This window comes from Amblyraja radiata, chromosome 4 (genome assembly GCF_010909765.2).
Source record: "Amblyraja radiata isolate CabotCenter1 chromosome 4, sAmbRad1.1.pri, whole genome shotgun sequence".
NCBI lineage: Eukaryota > Metazoa > Chordata > Chondrichthyes > Rajiformes > Rajidae > Amblyraja > Amblyraja radiata.
In genome coordinates this window covers 24,038,474-24,057,936 of record NC_045959.1, presented here as the reverse complement: position 1 = coordinate 24,057,936, position 19,463 = coordinate 24,038,474, and the positions used below count along the sequence as shown (strand labels likewise).

General features: G+C 44.3%; 2 protein-coding genes across 2 annotated transcripts in view; both read left to right on the top strand.

Annotated features, from left to right (window-relative positions):
• Positions 1-1,233, top strand: part of LOC116971890 (cytosolic non-specific dipeptidase-like) — a 41,935-nt gene extending 40,702 nt beyond the window's left edge. The window contains exon 13 of the mRNA XM_033019075.1: positions 721-1,233. Within this exon, the coding sequence (XP_032874966.1) occupies positions 721-805 (85 nt within the window). The 3' untranslated portion in view covers positions 806-1,233. The remainder of the gene's footprint in view (positions 1-720) is intronic.
• A 6,053-nt stretch (positions 1,234-7,286) lies between these two features.
• znf407 (zinc finger protein 407) overlaps positions 7,287-19,463 on the top strand; it is a 527,544-nt gene continuing 515,367 nt past the window's right edge. Inside the window, exon 1 of the mRNA XM_033019073.1 lies at positions 7,287-7,372. The gene's annotated coding sequence lies outside the window, so the exon portion shown is untranslated. The remainder of the gene's footprint in view (positions 7,373-19,463) is intronic.

Below are 19,463 nucleotides of genomic sequence, written 5' to 3'. Positions count from 1 at the left end.
TCTTAAAAGTTGTCTCCACTCCTTCTCCCTCCTTCGCCTCCCCCCCCTCCCTCCTTTAAAGGACTTACATATACTGTGCTTTAGCCGTCTTTTTACAGTGCCACCCTTCCTGTTCATCGCAGTGTGTGTCTGTTTCACCTTGGCGTTGCACCCTATGAATATTTTAGACAGCGCTCCCCCGCTTGTCCTGTCCCCCACCTGCATAACGGGCTGGTGAAGGAAACGATGTGTTGTGTGTGCGTGTTCCACTCTGACAGTTGCCGTTCCAGTTGCCGGTTTTTCAGGCGACTGCCGGCAACTTGACAGTTGCCGGCAGTCCGCTGAAAAATCGCCTAAGTAGGACAGGCCCATTAGGAAGGATGAAGAAAGGAAAGGATTTGAAAATTATGAAGAGAGCTTTAAGTTTGGGTCATTGACATCTCTTGTGGGTCAATAGGCAAAGAGGAAATGTATTAAGCACACTTGATATGGGTTTGGGGTGGGAGATTGCAACCTTCACGTGGTCCGCTCTGTTTCAACGAATGCAATCAACTCGGCGTGCACAATCAAATAAGATCAAATAGAACAAGTCGTCGTACAATTTTAGGCTGTGCACGCCATACGCAAGAAGAAGAAGAAGAAGAAGAAGATATGGGTTTGAACATTTGCTGAATGTCCTTTAGTGCTGAACATAAATTATAATGTTTGTAATGAAATGTTTAATTGTCATTTATTTTTCAGAGACAACTACATTAATGGAACAAAGTTATTTGTGGCATATCTGGATGAGATTTCACAGCTTAAAGAACCACGGCCTACTTTGTAATCTATTGATCAAGTAGCCAAACTCATTATATAGCATATATTCACACAAGATTACCACTCCAGAACAAAAATAGAACTTCCCTGGGATAACATTTTAAATAGAATGGTAGTCAGAAACCAATGTTATCTGTTATCAAAATGAATCCTGCCGTATGAATTTAGAATTAAAAAAAATATTTTAACCATATAACCATATAACAATTATATTTGGAAAATACATACATTATCCTATGCATTTATATATCAATACCGTAATGTTTAGGAGGTTGCTGGTTCATAAATCCTGAAAGCGTGAAGAAGGAATCTGTCTTGGAAACATTAAACCCAATACCTGAATGGAGAAAGCATCTACTTTCACGATGGAAGTAAAGCAACATTATTTTTATTGTACGTAGTTTCTAACAAAAAATAAATCAGTTGCTTTTTGAATATCTGACAAAAACCATGTGGGTTTTCTCTAGGTGTTCTGGTTTCCTCCCACATCCTAAAACTTGCAGGTTTGTAGGTTAAATGGCTTCTGTAAATTGTCCCTCGTGTGTATAATGCAAAAGTGGGATAACAAAAAGATGGTGGATGGGTGATCGATGGTTAAAGTGGACTCGGTGGGCCGAAAGGAATATTTCCACATTATATCTCTATACGAAACTAAACTAAAAACAGTACTGAAATTATAGGGACCAGCCAACGTGTTTTTATTAGCCCCATGGAAAATAAGATGCTTCTTTGAATATTATTATGTCATCTAGAAATCGTGAAGCTATTGAGTGCTTGCCATTGTATTGGAAATGTAAGCCCACTTGTTTTGAAGTCTGAAGAAGGGTCTCGACCCGAAACGTTGCTTATTTCCTTCGCTCCATAGATGCTGCCTCACCCGCTGAGTTTCTCCACCATTTTAGTCTACCCACTTATTTTAGCTAGGTTATTAATCATCATATCTGGAATTTGAATGAGTAAATGCATCTCAAATCATACTGTTGCTTGAGTCTGCAATATCTTAGTTGCCCGAAGGTGTAGCTGACATTTACTATGTGAAGATTCTTACTATGATTTACTATTAAGTCTGCTCATTTACATTGGTCTGGTACTGTAGTGGTTGCTTTACTGGGATAAGTATTACAGGGACATGTACAGGGGCATTACAGGGACCACGAAAGGTAGGTGAGGAATTTAAATTCAGTTACTTAAGTACATTCTTAATGAAATGCGAGGATTGGTTACAGTGATGTTGGAATGACTGAATTACTGGTGAAAACAATAATTCACTAAAGCTATTTCAGGAGGAGAATCTACTAATCTGACATGCTCTGTTATATAGATTGCACCAGGTACTCAGCAAAACTATCAGTAGTTAGGAATGGTGATTAAATGGCAACATTACTCATGATTTACACATCAAAAGTATAAAATAATTGTCCAAGTAAAGTTGTAAAATTCAGTACAGTAAAGCTTCATTAATATGGGGCCCTCTGTGGTGATGTCAGATATTCTGGATTACTAGATGTTTTTTCAATTCATGCCCATTTGCAGTTTCTGTTTTTCACATGCTACATGGCGATGTGATACACTTTCCAGTAAACCTGGTGAACTTAAATGGTGTGGGAAATATACAAACACTTTAGACCCTGGCTCCCACCACAAATCCACCCGTATTCCCAACCCTCAGTGTTGTGGACCCCAACCCCAGCTCCAACTGCATTCCTGGACTCCAGTCCAAACTCAAGACTTAGCCGCACTCCAGACCACCTGTCCTGGCTGCTCATCTGGCTTGCGCACTGGAATAATTTCCCTGATTAATGAGTAAACCAAATGAAAACCATTGGGATCTCCGAACAACTGGATGTCGGGTTCAGGAGCTGTGGGACACAATGGATGGAAAGCAATGACATTTTCACAGTGTTCAAAAGTGATAATAAGACTAAAATGCTGGTGATGTTGGGGACCCAACAAAAAGTGGCACTGCAAGGCCACACATCAGTTACTGTGCAGCTTATCGATAGAGTAAAATGTTCCTTTGAGTACTATTGGCGTCAACAAGATCTTCAGCTAAGGTATGCTAAGCCTGTGGTCAGAAAAGTGAAAAAGTGAACAAGCGATGGCATTGAAAACCTACAGTCCTGCTTTGACTGCACTGATTAGAATGTGTTCAGGGAAGCAACACAAGCCTCGACGAATATACAGACACTGTGACATCATATGTCAGCTTTTGTGAGGACAGTTGCATTCCTACTAGGTTCAACAATGACAAGCCGTGGTTTACAGCAGAACTCAGACAGCTTCGATTGTCTAAAGATGAGGCCTATGGGCGCAGGGATGCAGACCTTTACAGGCAGGCCAAGTACAAGCTGAGAAGAGGGATCAGAGCTGCCAAGGAAATGTGCTCTGATAAGTTGAGGAGCAAGTTCTCAGCTAATGACTCTTCTTCAGTGTGGAAGGGCTTGCAAGAAATCACCAGCTACAAGAGGAAAACCCGTTGCTCCTTGGACAATCGGCAGGTGACCAACGACCTGAATGAGTTCTACAGCAGGTTTGATAGGCACCCTCTCCCCCAGCCACTTCTCCCACCCATATTCACACCTACTTACAGCCGGAGTCCTGTCCAAAGATCCTATAGCAAGCAAGATAGCCCACTTGACGAAAAAGACGTAGGTCATGGGTAATCTTCGGCCCCATTTCCATAACCAGCTTTCATCTCCGCCATCTTTGTCCGCCATAGCTGAGCACTAGTACGGAGACGGAAGCCGGTTACGGAAACATCCTCGTAAAAATCAAATATCTTTGGTAAAAATCTTCTCCTCATTTTCTCTTTGCCTTTCTGCCCCGTTAAAGAGACTCACTGACGGGGGGAAAGAGGGCGGGCATGAGATCCGAAGCTGAGAACAGACGGCCCTTCGGTTTCTTCCCCCCATCACGTTCGCTGACCGGCTCCCAAACCCTGGACCGGTCTGCTCTTCACTACTCCTCTACGTTGCTGACCGTCGGACATTTATTCCTCTTTATGCCAAAATGGCTGTGCTGGAACGGCTCTTTTGTTCGGCCCGCCCCAGTGCTGCAGCAGTTTGGTGGGGGTCGGGCTCGTACCCCAGTTCTTACTTTGATATTGAGCATCGATTTCCCTCATCAGAGAAACGTTCCTCTGGAGATCGAAAGGCAGAGATCGATTGAATCCAGTAGTCCTCCACATAGTTCACAGCGTGCAGCTGCTCCCCGTTCGCAGGTCTCAGCATCTTGCAATCTACATTTGTTATTTGTTGGGGCAGAAGGGGTGGGGAGCAGGCGGACTTTCCTTGGGCTACACTCGCTCGCTCACTCGGTCGGTTGGTGTAAGCCTCAGCCCCTCACTCTCGCTCACTCTGTCTTTCTCTTTTTGCGGAAAAAATAAACAACCAATTTTGAAAAGGCACAGCGGAGACAGAAAGAGGGAAGCGTGATTGGAAAGGTCTCCCCTTTTACACTGCCGTGTGGGCACAGCCGCTTTGCCCTCAGTGCCCCCTCCACCCTTGCACAGTCCGATCCCAATCCCGGGGCTTTGAATCCAAAAGAAAATTAACAGAATTATAATTTATTAACATATTAATCATTAACAAAAAATAACAGAATTATGAATCATGAATCTAACACTATATCACACACACAAACTGTTACCCCGCAATGCTGATTACACTGCGAGAGGGATATACAAAGTCGGGTCGGGTCGGGTTTCCTGAAATGGCCGACGAAAAGGCTGACATTCCGCTCCGTTGCGTACTACACGTCAGCCCATTGGTTTTAGCAGGAGTGCACTATCTTGCTTGCAATCGGATCTTTGCTCCTGTCTGCAAAGACTGGACCCTTCCCCACCCACTCCTCCACAAACCAAAACTTCACAACGACTTACAGCCTGACTCCAGTCTGCAAAGACTGGGCCCTTGTCCACTATCCACCCCCTCCTTGCTGCCCAACATCAGTCTGGCCACTTCACAATCACTAACAATAGCAATTGAGGAGGTGGAAAAACTGTTCAGGAGACAGAAAAGCCGGAAATCTCCAGGACCGGACAATGTTTTCCCCCTCTAACCTCAAGCTCTGTGCCGAACAACTGGCATCAGTCTACACAGACATTTTCAATCGGTACCTGTAAACCTGCACTGCCTATGTCTGCTTCTAAGTTTCCACTATTGTGGCGCCGTTGAGTATGGCTGCCTCGCCTGCAGCTGTTCATCCTTTCATCCTTTTTTATTTTTAGCCTGTCAAAAAGTTTTGTTTTGGAGGTATTTTAGTCTTTTTATGTGGGGGATGGGGGGGGGGAGGGGGAAACCGTTTTCTCAGTTTCTTCCTGGTCGAGGATGCGTCTATTCTGCGAGTCGCATCTTCACCCCCTCCTCGCGGCCTACCATCTGGATTGGCACGGCCTTTCCTGCCGGAGACCGGCCAGAGCTTCAGCTTCAGCAGCGGTGCAGCACTGAAGTACTATCGCGGAGTGGACGATGCCTTACTGGAATCGGCGTGTGGAGCTCCGGAGTGCTGGGACGGCCGATTTTAACACCGTGAGCTGTGGTCTGCGGAGCTTGCAGCCGTCGGCGGCGCTGATTTTAACAACGCGGGGCCCTGGGATCTTTCGCTGAGGATTGCCGTGTGGAGCTCCGCCCAGCTCAGCCTGTGGACTTCGGGAGCCGCGGTCTCCAGTAGGAAACGGCCGATTCGGAACTCCAGGCCGTTTTTCCGTTCCGACGCCGGACGACCATTGAACGACTTGTGCTGGCCCAGCTGAAACATATTACAAACCCCCTGTAGTATGCATACCAGGCCAATAGATCAGTGGATGATGCAGTCAACAAAAGGCCTACACTTCATCCTCCAGCATCTAGACCGCTAGGGGATCTATGCAAGGATTTTGTTTGTGGATTTTAGCTCTGCATTCAACACCATTGTGCCAGAGCTACTACACTCCAAACTCTCCCAGTCGACTGTGCCTGAACCCCTCTGTCAGTGGATCACCAACTTCCTGACAGAGAGGAAGCAGCATATGAGGCTGGGAAAGCTCATCTCGGACCCGCTGACCCTCAGCTTAGGAGCATCACAAGGCTGGGTACTCACCCCTCTCATTTACTCTCTCAACACCAACGACTACACCTCCAAAGACTCCTCTGTCAAGCTTCTCACTACCCCAGTGGCCTACCTTGGTTCTTGGTTACCATTTACTGTGTAGGTCCTGCCCTTGTTAGCCATCCCAAAATGCAACACCTCACACTTCTCTGTATTAAGTTCCATCAACCATTCCTCAGCCCACCTGTCTAATCGATCCAGGTCCTGCTGCAATCTTTCACAACCGTCTTCACTATCTCCAAAATCACTCACTTTTGTATCATCAGCAAATTTGCTAATCTTGCCCTGTATGTTCTCATCCAAAATCATTGATGTAGATGACAAACACTAATGGGCCCAGCACCGAACCCTGAGGCACACCACTAGTCACAGGCCTGAAATCTGAGAAGCACCATGGTGCCAGTTTGCTATCCATTCAGCTATCTCTCTTTGGATCCCATGCGATCTAACCTTCCAGACCAGCCTACCATGCGGAACCTTGTCAAATGCCTTACTGAAATCTATGTACACAACATCTACAGCTCTGCCCCCTTCGACCTTTTTGGTCATGTCTTCAAAAAATCAAACAGATTTGTGACACACGACTTTCCTTGTACAAAATCATGCTGACTATCCCTAATCAGCCTTTGCCCATCCAAATGCCTGTATAAACTATTCCTCAGAATACTCTCGAGTAAGAATTAACGTGATCTGCAAATTGGCCAAAAGACGATTGGAAAAGAGAAAACTGAACACTTTGTGGAAAGGCAATTGGATTGTTCCTTCGAAGTGCAGGGTTAGGGACAATTATAAATCTAAGTGCGACATCAGCGCTGAAACAAAAAGGGGACAGCTAGTGCAGGACATCATACAAGCCACTCATTAAGCTGTAATGTCATTGAAGGTCTGAACAATATTAGGGCAAATTAAACTCAAAACATTTAATATTTTTAATTGGTGCAAGGAGTTACCAACTCTGGGTGGCTGTGTTCCTGGAGGTTTATTGCTTCTGAACCACTGCCTATCATTTTCTTGCATTTGCTTTAGGTGACTGCAAATATGATTTGGACAGCGCACGCTGGGGAAAGCGGATGAGCTCAGCTAGAATTCTGCTGGGAATGCCACATGCCAAAGTGCTGAGATAACTTAGTTTCCTATAGTTTATCGAAGAATGGGCTTTATCTGATTTATGCAGAGGGTGTGGCCATAGATTAAAATCATCGAGCGTTCAATTATAGCTCTAATGTACTCCATTAAGCCGGGTGGATAGGATACTGACTGCAGTATTTAGGGTGTGAATGAACCTCTTGACATAGAAGCTCAACCAACCAACCACCAGGAGCACGTGTTCCTGGTCACGTGGGTGGGTGGGGGGCCGGGGTCACGTGGCCGCGCTCAGTGCCGTCTCCGCGCATGCTCAGACTGCTTCCGCGTGACATCGACCTGCTGCTACGGCGGGCCACTTGTGACCAAGTACGCTGCGAGCGGACGCCACATTCGCGCTCAGGTACGTGCAAATAACGAAACGATTTGATTTACTTTCGCAACCGCAAGCTTCGGAGCCGGTGCGCGGGCACTGCGGGTTCCGCGTTACCTCTGTGCGGCGGCGGCGGCGGCGGGGAGAGCGGGCGGCCCGATCCGAGGCTTTTTGGGCCTCTGCGCTGCCGTCATCGCAACCGCCGGGCAGCGGCCGTTGGTGCGGGGGCGGGGCCAGGCGCGGCGATGCTGCGCTCCGGTTGGTCGCTCCGCCCGTCACTCGCACCTACGTCAGCGCGCCCCTCCCCCCCGGCGCGGCACAACCAGGAAGTGGCTGCACGCCTGTCCAAATCATATGGCATCCAACTAAAGCAAACGCAAGAGGATGATAGTGCCCTTCAGGGAAGGTTCAGAAGCGAAATATTTCCAGGAACACAGCCAAGTAGACTTGGCAACACCATGCATCAATACCCAATATTGATAGGAGGAGCAAAGGAATGGTGGAGGTTCATTCACACCCTGAACACTGCAGTAAGGATCCTGTCCTGTCACTCGGCTTATTGGAGTCTACTAAAGCTATAATTGAACGCTCAATTATTTTAATCTATGGCCACACCGTGTGCTTAAATAAGATGTGGCCCATTCTTAAATTAACTAGACTGACTAAGTTATATCAGCACTTTGACATGTGGCATTCCCAGCAGAATTCTAGCTGTGCTCATCCGTTTCACCAGCGTGTATTATCCAAATCACCTTTACAATCACCTCCGTAAAGCGAATGCAAGAAAAAGATAGTCAGAGCCCTTCAGGGAATGTTTGTAAGCGATAAATCTCCAGGAATGCAAGTCTAAGATCTCAGTCTACTCCACGACTGAAGGGGGAGGAGTTGTACAGTTTGATAGCCACAGGGAAGATGGATCACCTGTGATGTTTTGTTGAGAATGGGGTTAGGAAGGAGAGATAGATCAGCCATGATTGAATTGCGGAGTAGACTTGATGGGCCGAATGGCCTAAATCTACTCTTATTCCTTATGACCAATTTAATTGATTGATTGATGTTGCAGCCTCCTTAAAATTGACCTGGGCAGCCTCTCAGCCGTGGCTGCTTCATCCGTGTTGTCATGCAGGGAACGCGCCAGGCAGTTTCGTGTAGAGTCGTGAGAGTTATGCAGCACCAAAACAGGCCTTTTGACCCAATTCACCCTGAGCTAGTTAAGCGCCTACATTTGGCCCATATTCGTCTAAATCTTTTCTATCCATGCACCTGGCCAAATTTCTTTTAAACGTAAATGTACCCAATTCCACCACCTCCACACCAGCTCGTACCATATACTGTGTGTACCAATCCCTGTCTGAAATTTTGCCCTTCGGGTTCCGTTCAAACCTTCTCACTCTCACCTTAAACCTATGTCCTCTAGTTTTAGATTCCTCTACCTTGGTAAAAAGATGATAACCATTCACCTTGATGATTTCATAAACTTCTTCAAGGTCGCCCTTCAGCTTCCTTCCCAAGGAAAATACTCCCAGCCAGTTTCTCCGCATTACTCAAGCCATCTGATCCTCCTACTATTCTTGTCAATAATTTCTGCTCCATTTGTAGATTAATCACATCGTCCCTGTGCTATATTGACCAGAACTGCATGCAATGCTCCCCGTATGGTCTCTCTAATGTCCTATACAGCTGTAACTGGACATCCCAACTCTTTCATTTAGTTTAGTTTAGAGATACAGCGTGGAAACAGGCTCTTCGGCCCACCGAGTCCGCACCAACCAGTGATCCCAGCACATAAACACTATCCTACACACACACTAGGGTCTAATTACACTTATACCAGCCAATTAACCTACAAACCAGTAAGTATTTGGTGTGTGGGAGGGAACCGATGATCTCCGAGAAACCCCTCAAGTGAAGAAAGTACAAACTCCATACAGGCAGCAGCCGTAGTAGGCAGGGCCGGCCTTAGGAGGTGCAGGGCCCAATTGGGAACAATTTTGGTGGGCCCTAGGTTCCCAGCCAAGGTCTGTCAGCCCTGTTATTTAGTATATATTATGAAATTGTACACTAGGTGCTATGGATTATACACTGTCTTAATTTCTCCTGCTCTTGTCTGACTGTCAGTACCTCCGCTGGCTTCCAACCTTTACCGTAGCTGCTAATTACCATTAAATTACATTATGTGATTGGACACAATGCCCTTGGAGACAGCGGCTGATTGGACGCGAGGCGACCGATTTGTTAATTGGACGGGAATTTTAAGGGAAGCTGGTCGGTGATTGGACGCAACCCCCTTAGAGACAGCGGTTGATTGGCCGCCAAATAATCGGGCACAGAAAATTGACAAATAAGAAAACAAAAAAATCGTAATTCCGATTTAAATCTGATATAAGGTACATAGGGTGGGTATCGATTAATTCTAGAGCCATAATTGCCACATACATACCCAAAAGTAGAAATGTAGAAAGTTACAATGTGTAAAAAAATAGATATTATGAGCTTTGTAGTCTCCTTGTACCAATCAAACCCCAAATTCAAAATTCTCTATTTTGAAAATGGGCAAAGCTAAAAGTAGCAGGTTCTCTAGAAAGGCTTATCCTAAAATAATGGATCGGAAGGGTGTGATTTTCAGTCAGAACGTCTGTATCATTCAGTCAGTGAGCTCTTGGCCTGGAGCCCTTCTCTATTACCCCTCTACATAAAAGCAAAGTGTCAATGCCTCTTCAAGGTCTACTAATCCACCCGTAGCTTCAGTCGCAAATACAGCTGAAGAGATTTGGCACTCGGGCAACGCTATGAATTTATATGAATTTTTTAAATCCGAAAGTTTAATCGTTCAAAAACTACAACGACAACGTGATAAATAACACTAAATAAAACTGAAGCAAATAAAGGCAAACAGAAGAACTAACCTTGAAGGAGAAAGAAAAAAACAACAAATTTTTCTTATTTTTTAAACATTCATATAATATTCCTAAATGACGGGCACAAATGACTAAATAACGTGGGTGGACAAAAATGCTGGAGAAACTCAGCGGGTGAGATGCTGCCTTCGATTGGTCCAGCATTTGCAGTTCTTTCTTAAAATAACGTGGGTGAATGACTGTACCTGCACAGAAGGAGCCCGTGCTCGCGGTCCAGAGCCCTTAATGATAGTAAGTTTTATGAAATTCTGCCGTGAACGCGGCGTCATTAATACTTGGTCAAAACACAATTATATTGACTGAGGAATGCAGATCGATGTATTGGTGACACATTGTATAACTACGTGTTAACTACTGGCTGTTAACAAGTGCTAACAGTGGCAGTTAACAAATCGTTTTCGTCTCAGTTGAATCAAGTGATAAACGACTCCAATCTTTCTGCAGTACTCATTAAACTCGAGCTGGAAACTGAAAGGTAGGGGAACGCCGTCCTCCTGCTTACCCCCCCATTTCCATCACTGGTGTCGGTGACAGTCGAAGACAAGCATAACGTACAACATCTTTACCACTTTGTTTCCCTTTGGTCGATATGTGCACAGAAAGATCTAACAAACAGAAAAGACCAGGAAATGAGTAAAGGATTGGCATTGGTCTTAGAGTTGGTTTCTGTGTAATGAAAGACATGCCTCTGATACTGCGGTGCCCTTCAGTGCAGCTGAAGTGTTTATATTGATGTTATCTAGAATAAGACTAGAGGCAGTAACTTACTGATGCAATGGTGAAAGAGCGAACCTCTTGAACTACATCTGATGCAGTTGTCATTGGTACCGCTACTCTGCCCCAATCCTATAGATATCTGAGCATATGGATGCAACTCTTTATCATTATTTTTAATACTCTTAAAAGGATCCTGTGTTGGTTATGGATGAAATTGACACCAGTTTGTCTTAACGTTTCAAATAAAATCTGTTTTTAAACAGTAGAATTGTTAATAGGATTCACAAGTCATTTAGATTTGTCAATTTTCTGAATACATTTTGAAATATCTTCTCTTTTGAAAGTCAGAGAGGTCTTTTAATTATTTCAAGTTATTTCAACCATCACTTTTTCTCACACATCTCACTTGCATCCTGGTCCCCAAGGTGAGTACACGAGGATTGGGCTGGTATAGAGATATTTTGTCATTTGGATGCCCCATTTATTTTAGCCATTGTTCCACAAGTATTCTTTAATTGTTTATTGATCAACTATGTTATAGAAACAGCAGCAGCTGGAAGGGAAATTTCAAGGCATGTTTTTATTTGAGGAGCTCAGCTTTGTAGAATCTTCATGACATTACATAGAATATACAGTTTACACCATCAGTTATACTCCACCTGAGCTTTATTTTGCTATTCCTCAGATACTTCTGTCAGTATAACCCTATATATCCCCTTCTTCACCTGCTTTTTCCCAATCTCCCCTTCAATGCATCCTACACAATTCACCTCAACCATGTTCTGTGATAGTAAGTTACACATTCTCACAACATGTGGCATTGTCAGAAGAGTATTCTTTATGCAGCTGGACTTCTTGGTGAATATCGAGCATTGATGGATTTAATTTACAAGTGAAAACAACCCTTCTGTGTCCGCTTTTTCACTCTTGTAGTTTTTGAAGCTCTCAATTAAGTCACCTTTCTGGTATAATAGAATGGTACAGCACAGGAACATGATGCACTTCAGCCCACCATGTCTGCACCAACCATAATGCTCACCAAAAGTAATACCATCTGAGTGCATGTGGCCCTGATCTCTATTCCATGCCTGTTCATGTGTCTGACTAAATACCTCTTAAATGTTGCTATCATATCTGTTTCAACCAGTTCCCCAACCTGCATATTCATATCTATCATCCTTAATTCTCTGTGCGACCTCTCCAGTGCTTCTGTGTGAAATGTCCAGTGTTTTCATATCCTTCTAATAACATGGCAGAACAATACACAATATTATACCGTGACCTAACTCGGGTTCGGTGCAATTTAGCATAATACTCTTAACGATTCTTTCTATGAAGAGTGAAGAGGCGGCGCAGTGGTAGATTTGCTGCCTTCCAGTGGCAGAGACCCGTGTTCGATCCTGACTATGGGTGCTGTCTGTATGGAGTTTGTATGTTCTCCCAGTTACTGCATAGTTTTCTCCGAGCGCTCCAGTTTCCACTCGCACTCCAATGGTTTGCAGGTTAATTGTCATCGGTAAAAATTGTAAATAGTACCCAGTGTGTAGGATAGTGCTAGTGTACAGTGTGATCACCAGTCCTCCTCCAGTGCCTACTCCTTCCACTGCACCTGTTGGTTGCCTGTTCCTGTGCTGGCCGTGGTGCACACCCGATCTGGTCGCCACGTGCACCCTCCTGTCCGTTTCGTGCCTCTGGTTCTTCTTGGGGGGGGGGGGGGGGGCAGTCCTGTGGCGGTCCCTGGGGATTAGGCCACTGCTTGGGTCATCCCCCTCGGCTCTTGAGGGACAGGGCGATTGTCTGCCCACGGGGGTTTCCCGGTAGCTGGTCCGGGGGCGTTCTGTGTGTTTACCATGATTCATTAAATGACTTCTGAACCTGCCTGGCGTCTGGCCTTTTCCTGACCTCGTCCAGGCCACTACTCTATTGTCCATTGAAAACTTTTTCAAATATCTGGGGAAAAGGAAAATCGCTTCAGAATTATGTAAACCTCAGCCCTCACATCAGCCCTTCAGTATTCTGGATAAATAAGGCTTCAGTTTTAATGCTGATTGCTGTTAGCAGAACCACTGAATCACCAGTGAGTATGCTGCTTTTTGTCACAGGAATTGTTAAGGTTCATTTTCTTAAAACAGACAACTTACAATAAGTTAGGTAAAACCAATACAAGCTTTACTGATCATTTAACCAGCGAGAGTGCTAGGAGATACAAAGTCAAGCATACAGCAGATACTTAACTCCTCCCAGGTCATCACTCTAATGAAGAAGACATACAGCATCTTTTATACTGTTTTGGAAACATAGTCACATGTTCATACAGAATGGCAGCAATGAAGTCTAACATATCAATCACAGCTCTACCCATTCAAAGCATGCTTGTCACTAATTAAATACTTCTCATGCTATGGTTATATTGATCACGAACTTTAGTTACGAAACCCCAAATAACAGGTCAAAGGTCTATCATCTTAAACAATGTAAGGATCCTTATCAATTCAGTATACAGAACCTTCCAATGTTTCAGAAAGCTTATCCTCTCTTAAGGCTTCTGTTTACAGAAGCTAGAACCTTCTCAGGAAGTACATCCCCTCTCACCATTGTCAATATATTTTGCTTGGGCACAACAGGAAGCAGCTTAGATGCAGTTTGAATGCTGGCTTCCAATTTCCTGATTACTCAGCCCTTCTACAGAACCCAAATTTCAAAGCTTTCATTTACTTAGAACCCAAAACCCAAATAAGTCAAATTAATCTTTACTTAATAAAATACATAAAGTATTCCATTATTAACTAGGATATTATCAGAATCAATCCCAAATCATTTCAGTAGCATGGTGAAGGGATGATGAGAAGAGATATTATTCCTTACCATTGCATTATTTTACTGTTGAATGTACCACAGTATCAAGTGTAGTTGGCATTTTGGTATTTTTGCAGTTTCTGTGTGAGTTTGTAATGAAAAATGAGCCTGTTTACCCTTAGAGGAGCCTTGTAATTCCACAAGTTTTGGAAAGTTGTGGGAATCTATTTTAAGAGTTTTGCCATTAATACACTAGTCTTCAAATTATTGAACAACAACAGCCATTTTTAATGGAGAAATTGAGTGCATTGGAGCCTCGGTGGGTTGGAAATCAAGTAATATTTGACGTCAAGCCATGGAAAGACTTGTTGGCACTGAAAATGTAGAGCTGGATTGGCTGGTTCTGCTGAGAACATGTAAAGAGTACATGGAATGGATTCATGTGGAAAATTAGTATCGTGCCAGCGTTACAATTTCAAAATATGTTGAACATTTAACAATTATTCTCTCAGGAAAGAAACCAAAAATACCTTTATCATGTGTGCCATTTACAACCTTGTTTTTTTTGGTAGTTTTGTTTAGTTTAGAGATACAGCACAGAAACAGGCCCTTTGCGGAGTTTGTACGTTCTCCCCATGACCTGCATGGCTTATCTCCGAGATCTTCGGTTTCATTCCACACTCCAAAGACGTACAGGGTTGGACCCAGGCCCCTGGCGCTGTAAGGCAGCAACTCTACTGCTGCGTCACCGTGCCACCACCGTAGTAGTTCCTCTGGATTGAGGATGGCTTAGATCCTCTCCTGTTCAGAGGTGTCTGATGAGGCCAATATGTCATTGCACAGGCAGGGCAGTTGGTGCTTATTGAGGCGTGGGGTAGATAGTTTGTGAGACGTTTTATGCAGGGCAGTTGTGAGCTTCTAATGCGTGCACTCAAGGTCCTCAACAACATCAAAAATTCCCCCTCTTCACTGTGAGCTGCCATGGCCTGAGCTTCCCAGGAGTCATAGAGTTATAGAGCCCTATAGGATGGAAACTGGTCCTTCAGAATGAAATGAAGAAATCAGCTGATTTCAATACAGAAGCATCATGATGACGAGCAGATAATTTGATCGTGTGATATTGGTAGAAAGAAAACTGAGCAACCCCTGAGAGAGCAGACGGTTAGCTACGGTGCAAATATAGGATTTCGAATCATTCATCATGGAATTAGACCCTTTGGTCCAACTTATCCATATCAACAAAGATGCCCATCTTAGCGAGCTCTTTGTGCCCATGTTTGGCCCATTTCCCTCTAAACCATTCCTATCCAAGATTCTGTCCAAATGACTTTTAAATGCTGTTATTGTACTTACCTCAACCACTTCCTCTGGCAGCTTGCTCCATATAGCCACCTGTGTGAAAATGTTGTCTTTCAGGTTCCGATCAACTTTCGCTTCTCAACTTTAACCTATACCCTCTTGTTCTTGATTCCCCAGCCTTAGGTACAAAAGACTCTGTGTATTCACCCTATCTATGCATGGGATTTGACGAGGTGGTGGTGCATTTTATCATGAAGGCTTTGGCCATTCTTGAATTTTTCTCTCTGTCTATCTGGTAGTCTCTTCCTGTGACAGAGCAAGAAATTGGTGTTGGGTAGGGGAACAATATGGGCTGCCTGTCCAACAGAGCTGATTGAATGTGGCCAGCGACTTAGCACTGACGACGTTGCCCTTGGTTGAGCCTCCATCCCAGTAAGAGCTCAAGTTGTTACTGAAGAAAAGAGCTGATTTCAACACAGGAGCACCCCACATAATAATGATGCTGAGCAGATAATTTGCTCTAGTGATGTTGGTAGAAAGAAAAATATTGTAGAGAAAACTGACCAATCTCCTGAGAAACTGCTAATTCTCTTGGTGACATCCTTATTTCACTTGGTGACATGAATGTAGAATGTTCACTGTTGCTATTACCTTGTGCACCAGTCATTGAAAGTGCCGGGTGGCCGGCGCGACTCACGTCGCAGCGGCCTCTGCAGTCCGTCTGTCTTTTTTTAGTTTTTGTCTCGTTTGAATGTAGTTTTTATATATTTTTTAACTTTTAAAATCTTTCCCTTGCACGGAGAACCCGACCTTTTCTCTGTCGGGTCTCCGTTGTCGTTGGGGCCTAGCACCGTGGAGCGGCCTCCAGCCGGAACGACCTGGGACTCCAGTCGTGGAGCTGCGGACCTACCCACCATCGCGGAGCTGGCCGAGTTCGGAGCGGGTGGAGCTGTGGTGGCGCGCTGCTGCGGCCCGACCCCGGGGATTTGGAGGCTCCAGCCGCAGGTCTGGTGGACAGTAACACCGGGAGCTCGCGGGTCCCTGCTGGGAGACCGCTTTTTGGGGCTTCCGCAACGGCGACTTCTCCCGTCCGAGTTGCGGGGTTGAGGATGACTTGGAGCGGGGCCTTACATTGCCCGGCGCGGCTTTAAATGGCCGCGGGACTCGCTAGTGCACGCCGGGGGCTCCAACACCAAGACCCGGAGCAGGGCCTTGCATCACCTGGCGCGGCTTTATAATTGCCGCGGGACTTATTAACCATCGCCCGCCGGGGGCTTTGACTCTGACATCGGGAGGAGAACGAGGAGTGCAGGGGAGAGATAAGACTTTGCCTTCCATCACAGTGAGGAGGAGATTCACTGTGATGGATGTTTGTGTAAATTGTGTTGTGTCTTGGCTCTTCTTGTTTGTATGACTGCAGAAACCAAATTTCGTTTGAACCTCTGGGTTCAAATGACAACAAATAAATTATATTGTATTGTATTGTGTATGATAAAGAATGCAGCCTTTACTGTTGCTGGTGCTGGAACTGTTTATTTAGGCTCTAGACTTTAGAGATACGGCATGGAAACACTGACCAGTGATCATCCCTTACACTACTGCTATCCTTTACACAAGGGACAATTTTACAATTTGCAGAAGCCAAGTAACCTACAAACCTGTATGTCTTTGGAGTGTGGGAGGAAATCTGAGCACATGGAGAAAATCCACGCGGTCACAGGGCGAACGTACAAACTCCGTACAGACAGTACACGTGGTCAGGATCGAACTCGGGTCTCTGGCACTGTAAGGCAGCAATTCCACCACTGGGCTGTTGGCTAGTTAAGCAATGGTGTGACTGTTTCAGTGGAAGTCTTTGTAATGGTGCATTGATTGATTACCAAAAAATGTTGTTGACTGGAAGTAGCTTCTCAACTGCAAAGTAATCTTTTCTAATCTGGACCTTGCGAGTCTTCGTTTCTAAGTTGTCATTTGCAGAATGACCAATAGTAAGATGCAGGGCATGGAGTTGAACTCTTTGGGAATATGTCTAACTAGAATTGGCAACCCAGAGTCTGGTCCAGAGTGAAACTGTGACTGATCTCTAAGCCTGGGATTGAAAATGGAGTGGAATTTGAAGTAAGCAAAATTGTTCTCCCTGTCATAATGTCATTGCTTTTTGACGCTTGCCTGATGATATATGAAGATGCTTGTCCAGATTATCTGGTCAGTGGTGAGGAATGACCTTTAACAAAACTGCCCATAAACATGTGGTTGGCCCTGTGGATTGGATTTTTTCTTTCCAACGCACTACTTGATCAGGTCCTTTCAAAAGTAGAGTGCCTTGCAATAGAGATACTGTCAAACTACCTAAGATGTACACTTTGAAGTATACTGTAAAGCAGTAAACCAGCAAATAAATGTCTCCAAGTTATAAATAAACCTTTTAATGTTTATAGAGAGCAAAATAATGATTAGGATATACAATCTAGGGGTAGGTTGGAGTATTTACTCTGATATTTTGACTCCTTGTGTAAAAAAAATAGTATTTCACAACAGGAGAGGTTCTTCAGCAGTAATTACGGTTTAGTATGTTGCTTAAAAATCTGTTAGCTTTCATTTAAGGTTGTGATATTTTGAGTAATTTTTCACAGAAGGTGGTATTCCATCTAATCAGTGATTCTGTGTTAATTGTCCCAGCCAAGGTTGCAGTAGTACACTTTGCAGAACTTTACACCTTGTTTCACTAACAGTTACTTCTGAATTTCTGCATTTTAATTGTGCATGTGTAGATATCAAATTTGCTGTAAGATTTAGATTAATGATTGCAAGTGGCTGCTGTTGAATTTGTTACCATTGAGAAGGGGTTAGCTGTGCAAACAGATGAGGAATGAGCAGCTAGCATTCCAATTCAGCTGGCTGTTATTGCATGGCAGACACCCCATTAACTGCCCAGAATGCTGCGATGAGCCCCACATCATAGCTCTGAGTGGCTACATTGCTCCCTCTAGTCTAGTCCCTATACCAGCTCTGCACACCTGTCCGTGGGGCAATGAAGGGCAGGGATTCACCCAGAAGACCAGAGTGCAAGGACAAACATTATTTCCATATTACCAATGTAGTGTGCAATACACAGCCCAAAGCAGATATATATTTTTAAAAGATAGTGGGCTACGTACTTGTGCTTTCTCTTAATGGCAAATGAAGAGGACTGTAACAAATCTGTGCTCTGAAATTTAGCACCAAATGACACTGGTATATTGTACGTACTGAAACCTTTGTGCAATAAAGGGCAATGCCAATATTTTCTTTCCTAATTGCTCCTGTACCAGCAATAAACTCTGCTTTGCATTTTTTTAACTGTTCAGCGGATCATCAGATTGACAAGGACTGAAATCTTGTTAATTGTTTAGCACCATCCATTACAAAGCTATCCAAGGTGCTGCAGACTTAATCAATATTAAGAGGGCAAAATCTTCAACATTTACATTTTGACGGGCACTTCCAAAGTTGCAAAAAAAACTTGTAACATGTGTTGTTGCTTGAAGTTTCAAATGTTTTCTAAATCTTTTTAACCCTATTCTTTTAATAAAATATTGCAATAATTTCTGGCTTAACATGAATTAGTTTATCATACAGCAGAATTGCATTTGCCCTACCTATTCCCCTCATTATTTTATATACCTCTATAAGATCACCCCTCAGCCTCCTGAGCTCATAGGAAATATGTCCAAGCCTGCCTAGCCTCTCCCTACAGCTCAGGCCCTTGAGTCCTGGGAACATAGAAACATAGAAAATAGGTGCAGGAGTAGGCCATTCGGCCCTTCGAGCCTGCACCGCCATTCAATATGATCATGGCTTATCATCCAACTCAGTATCCTGTACCTGCCTTCTCTCCATACCCCCTGATCCCTTTAGCCACAAGGGCCACATCTAACTCCCTCTTAAATATAGCCAATGAACTGGCCTCAACTACCTTCTGTGGCAGAGAATTCCAGAGATTCACCACTCTCTGTTTTGAAAAACATTTTTCTCATCTCAGTCCTAAAGGATTTCCCCTTTATCCTTAAACTGTGACCCCTTGTTCTAGACTTCCCCAACACCGGGAACAATCTTCCTGCATCTAGCCTGTCCAACCCCTTAAGAATTTTGTAAGTTTCTATAAGATCCCCCCCTCAACATTCTCGTAAATCTCCTCTGTACTCTTTCCAGCTTAATGACATCCTTCCCATAGCCAGGCGACCAAAACTGAACACAGTACTGCAAATATGGCCTCACCAATGACAACTGTAACGTAACGTCCCAACATCCATGCTCAATTTGTTGACCAATGAAGGTTAATGTACCAAATGCCTTCTCGATTACCCTATCTGCCTGTGACTGGCTGAGTTTTTGTTTTTTTGTTTGTCTGT